This window comes from Pyrgilauda ruficollis, unplaced genomic scaffold, assembly GCF_017590135.1.
Source record: "Pyrgilauda ruficollis isolate IOZ18807 unplaced genomic scaffold, ASM1759013v1 scaffold9, whole genome shotgun sequence".
NCBI classification, from domain to species: Eukaryota; Metazoa; Chordata; class Aves; order Passeriformes; family Passeridae; genus Pyrgilauda; species Pyrgilauda ruficollis.
Window position 1 is genome coordinate 2,008,611 of NW_024531043.1, and position 5,009 is coordinate 2,013,619.

General features: G+C 56.6%; 1 protein-coding gene across 4 annotated transcripts; it reads right to left on the minus strand.

The window, feature by feature from the left end:
- DERL3 (derlin 3) lies at positions 1-4,790 on the minus strand. 4 transcript variants are annotated; one of them, XM_041488513.1, is made up of 7 exons: positions 4,659-4,790; positions 4,494-4,559; positions 3,789-3,862; positions 3,239-3,332; positions 1,716-1,911; positions 1,124-1,214; positions 1-618 (listed from the first exon to the last, which is right to left on the minus strand). In XM_041488513.1, the coding sequence occupies exons 1-7, from the start codon at positions 4,749-4,751 to the stop codon at positions 504-506; spliced, it is 729 nt and encodes a 242-aa protein (XP_041344447.1). In that variant the 5' UTR covers positions 4,752-4,790; the 3' UTR covers positions 1-503. The 4 variants fall into 4 exon arrangements, 3 of the variants coding, with proteins under 3 accessions (XP_041344447.1, XP_041344448.1, XP_041344446.1); XM_041488514.1 differs by having other exon boundaries at positions 4,494-4,556; positions 4,659-4,788; XM_041488512.1 differs by having other exon boundaries at positions 4,494-4,788.
- Positions 4,791-5,009: the final 219 nt, after the last annotated feature.

Here is a 5,009-nt window from a genome sequence, read left to right on the forward strand (position 1 = left end):
TGAAAAATAAAGACTTTAATGTAAAGACTCTTTGGAAACAACCACCAGAAAAGGAGTGGGAGACATAAAGGAAAGAAAGAGGCTGAGCTGCGTTCTACCATGGTACAGAACTACTTCATTGCAAGCCCACAAAGAGGTCTCACAAGAGTGAGGGCCAGGTGCACCTTTGTACAGAGGGCAAGAGTGACCTGGCACACAGCAAGCCATCGACAGCAGAAGGAGGAACTGGTTTAACACCCATTTGATAGTTATTCCACACCAGGGAGCTGAGGAGCCATCACAGCTTCAGCCCTGTCCCTAGAACACCTCTGTAAGCATTCAGGAGTTCTTGTGTGCAAAGCTCTGTGGATCCACTTGGTACAGGGGGAAGATGGGTTACCCACACAAACAGTGACACACTACACATCGGAATGGCAACTGGTGTTATTCCAGTAGGATCTCTGGGCCACAGCCAAAGTCCAGCCAGAAGGGAGGAGTCTGGCCACATGAAGAAGTTCCCCATGCTACTGTGGATGCTGCTGCTCGTTCTGGTCTTGGTCTCTAGGCTGGTGTTCTGGACGATCCTCAGGGAGAGGGTTGTAATTGGGATCCTCTTCAGGTGTGTCAAAAACCATCTTCCTGGCAAGGGACATGCAGGCAGCAGGCAGGCAGGTTAGGAATCTGAGCTGAGGATGACAAACCCCCAGCCCTCCTAGGAACACCCTGGCCCTCTGTGGGGCTTGGCTGTCAGCCACAGCCACTGGCCCATTGCAGCATCACCAACCATTCTTTTGCTCAGCTCAACACAGTGATGACAGTACCTCCTTCCTTTATCACCAGGTCAGAGCTGATTGTCAGTGCACAGAGCAGAACTATTCTGCTTTCTTAAACTATGAAACTACATCAGAAAAAATCCTGCCTCCATCCAGCATTTCCACAAGCAGTAAGCAGATTCTAGTTCTAGCAGCAAGCTGAAGGTAGCAGCAGCTGCTCTATGGGCCCTGTACCCATGTGTATAATGTGCAAATAGTCAGCAATCCATGGCCTGTGGAGCTGAGGTGCCTCTTATGGTCACAGTTTGCTATGGAAGTGATCAGGTTGAGACAGCCCACAGTAAAGCCCAGAAAGAATCAACTTTACTTACAGAAAGCTGGGGGTTAACAGCAACTTCTTTCCTCCAGGCTGATTGGGGAAAACATCTTCCAAGAAATAATAGATATGACCCACTGCAATCCCTGGGGAGAGATGTCACCAAGGTCAGGCACAGCTGCGGCTCCTTTGCCAGCTGAACCAGAGCTGCTGGGCCAAACTCTAAGAACCCCCCAGCTGTGTGCCCACATCCAGCTCCCTCCAGAGCCAGGGATGCTGCAGGTTGCTGTGATCAGCAGGCAGGGAGCCCATTAGCCTGAGGGCAGATTGCACACCCAGGAGACCAGACACAGCCGTGTCAGAACTCTTAATGTAGCATTAGGACACATGTAGCATAATGTAGCATATCAGACACAGCAGTGTCAGAGCTCACCATACCCAGCTTCTACCACCAAAAAGCAGGTCACGAGCAAAAGCCCAGGCCCGGGCCCAGCCACCCAGAAACCCAGGCAGCTCACTTAGGAAACCAAACATCTCGGGTCAGGTGGAACCAAGAGAAAGTGCCAGTGTCCCAGTGGCACCTATGGGGACTGACCACTGAGACTGCAAGGTGGCCTTGTTGCCATCACCCACCAGCTCTGACTTACCCAGCAGGTCAATGATGATGGAGTTGCCCAGGAGCAGAGAGAATCCCATCAGGACCCAGGGCAGGAAGGGGGCTTGGAAGTTAAGAAGCCCAAAAAAGTTCATGCGGATATAAGGGTTCCTGCGACTCCACACGTACACCAGCATGATGGTGAAAGCCTGGCCCAGGAAAAACAGGCTGGCAAAGAGTCCAAACAGCTGGGAACTACCGAGTCAAGGAAAAACCTGCCCACCCTGTGCACGCCTCCAGGCAGCACAGCGTGCTTTGGGACAGGAAACCCAAACTAGAGACAGCTATCACAGCATTCCCACACATGTCCCGTGTCACCAAGCCTTTCCTGGCTGAGATACTGACCACCACTGTCCCCACACACATCTCCCTCCATGCCACCCCAGAACAAGACACTCTGGAGGGCACATGCAGGTTGCTCACTCCTTAAGCTGATGTCTACAACCACCAGAGACCAGAGAGCTCAACAGTCACCTTTGCAAAATGAACATCAAAATGCCCTTCAAAGAAGGGCTTTCACATTCTTACAGCACTTGGGACACTGGCATATCTTAGCAGCTAGCTCACGTCCAGTATCTGCCTTCTACAGAAGAAGTTCAGTAGTGAGATGGCTCTTGGAATTCACAGTCCTCTTCTTCAGAGCATGAGGAGACAGACAAAGGCAAAATTTTCCCCTGCCCTTTTAGTTGGACTCCAAATCCACATCTGGCCAAGCACGTGGCTGCTGCAGCCACCTGGATTCTAATGGCTCACACAGCTCATGCAGAGCTCTGTGGGGACAGCAGTGCTCTGAGCCATCTGCATAAGACAGCAGAAGATATTCAGAGAAGGTTTGTGCTTGGGAGGGAAATAAATTTCACCATCAGATTACTGTGTTGTGAAAAGAAGTTAAGAACTGTGTGATGGTACCTCCAGCTACTGACAGGCTGCAAGCTGGGCTCACATGTGCTGAGTATGTGGGAACCCACTCCTTGTCCTCATGGCTCCACGTTCTTGCCCCTGTCCTGAGCCAGCCTGACGCAGTCACAGCCATGCTGCACTCACCAGAGCTCAGTCAGTGGCCCTGGCACAGCTGGACAGGTTCTTGCAGCAGAACACGTGGCCTCCTTTTGAGCTGAGCCTCCTGAGCGCTCTGCCACGCGTCCTTCAGGAACGAGGCAGCCCAGCCCCTTGCCAGGGGCTTCAGCACTGACAGCAGCACAACCACAGGCACTTTTCTCCTCCAAGCACCCTGGGTGAGGCACTGGCCAAGCCAAGGGTGTGAAAGACGAGGAGCACAAGCTGCCCCTGCACCCCCTGCTCAGCAGAGCTCTCCCAGGTCCCAGGGCACAGCTGGCAGGCCTGGGGCACAAGGCCCTCTGCCCTGGGGCACAAGGAGGTTCATGAAGCAGCTGTGCTGCTCAGCAGGCAGGCACCTGCTCCACACACACCTGCACACAGAGGGAGCAGACAAGCCCTACACTACCCACAGCATCTCAGAGACACCGAGGAGCCTCAGCCAGCTCAAAAGGATACTGTCATGAGAAACCCTCCAAAGAGGAACATGAAGACAAAGTCAGCCGTCCTTCCACGGAAGGAGCCTTCTTCCAGCATGCGGCAGTACCTGTACCTGAGGGCACGAGAGAAGGGAGGGGTTGCAGTATAGGAAATTAACAGCTGGCCACCCTGTGCCCACAGCAGGACTGCCCAGGAACAAGCTGCTGCAAGCTCTTGCATCCCAGGGAGCTGAGCCCAGAGCAGAACAGCGCAAACTTCACCTCACCCCACTGACCCCATGGACAGAGAGAGGCACCGCTGTGCTTCAGCCAGAGCTCACCCCAGGAATGGACACTGCTCTCCAGCAAGAGCAGCAGCAGCAGCACTGCCAGCTTCCCTTTAGGCAGGGTCTGCCCCGCAGCAAGCACAGATGGAGGGGCAGGAGGGGCTTCAATTCAAAAGAGCCAAGGGAAGAACCCACAGCCCTAGGGTGCTGCCACAGCAAGCCATGCTGGGGAGGAAGATGGATGGGGGGAGTTGCATCTAAGCCAAAATGGGAGCAGAGAACTTCACTGAGACCAAAGGATACAGAAATATCATGTTGAAAAAGAAACTGAATCCCAGGGGCCCAAAAAAGAGGAAGTTGGTGATCAGCCTCCATATCTGAAAGAGAAGAAAGAGGAGAGAGAAAAGGAGGTGGACAGAGGTCTCTCCTCATGACACGTAGAGCTGCCCATCACAGTGTCCGCAGGGAATGAATGCTCAGATGTGCACCTGTCCCTTCAGAACTACCCCAGGACACCAGACAGCTGCTCCATCCTCTCGTGGGACCTCCTGACATGGTACCCTGATACATCAGTGTCTCACCTTTCCAGGTATGGAAAAGAAGATTTCTCTACTTTTCTAGAGAGGTCAAACAGCCACAATTCAGCACCCAGAGCCAAATCAATTACTTTCCATGCCTCTCTACAATAAAGCCCTCTCCAACCAGCCCAACAGCAGCAGCCACACACGGTGTATCAGAGGGGAAAGAGATGGGGTTTGAGACAAGGAAAAGCCAAGGTGTTGTGTGTGGCAGGGAAAGGCTGCAGGCGTTCTCCCCACGCAGGTGCCCGTGACAAGGAGGGACGCGGTGCGGCTGGCCCGGCTGGCAGCGCTCAGGGCAGGCTGGAGCGGGGGACAGGAGCCCCCGGGATGACACAGCACTGCCCGGCCACCCTGCGGAGCGGGACACCCAGGGCCAGCCCTCGCTGCAGGGGGCACGGCGGGCCCCGGAGCCCGAGCGAGGCCTCACCTGGAACTTCCTGAAGATGAGGTCGGGGTTGAAGTACAGCTGGAAGGGGGTGATGAACTCCAGCTGCTGTGGGAGACAGGCAGAGCAGCTGCCATCACCCGCTGCCCTCGGCCAGCCCCGGCTCCCGCCCCGCGGCCCCCCGCCCCCGGCGCGGCCCCCGCTCACCACGGCGGCGGTGGTGAGCACGCAGGCGGTGGTGTAGGCGCGGGTCACGGCCGGCATGCCCAGGTACTCCTGCGCGAAGCCCTGGTACGCCATGGCCGCGCCGCTCCGCCCGCCCGACGCGGCGCCTTTAACGCCCCCCCCGCGCCGCCGCACGTCCCGCCCCCGAGAAAAGCGCCCGGCCAATCCCCGCGCGACAGGCGGCGCGCGTCAGCCAATGGGAGCGCGCCTCATGGCCCCGGCCCGCGGCCGCCGCCAACCCGGAGCGGCCCCGCCCCGCGGCCGCGGCAGAGCCGGGGGCGGGCGGGGCGCGGGCGGGGCAGGGGCGGCTGAGGGGCAGAGCACGGCGGAGCA

Bases quoted from the DNA above. Each gene is read 5' to 3' on its own strand.
- DERL3 (XM_041488512.1), bottom strand. From the start codon at position 4,751: ATGGCGTACCAGGGCTTCGCGCAGGAGTACCTGGGCATGCCGGCCGTG. The intron at 1,215-1,715 runs GTAAGTCAGAGC...ATCTCTCCCCAG, and splicing joins CATCATCATTGACCTGCTGG to GGATTGCAGTGGGTCATATC. The intron at 619-1,123 runs GTAAGTAAAGTT...GTCCCTTGCCAG, and splicing joins CTGTTAACCCCCAGCTTTCT to GAAGATGGTTTTTGACACAC.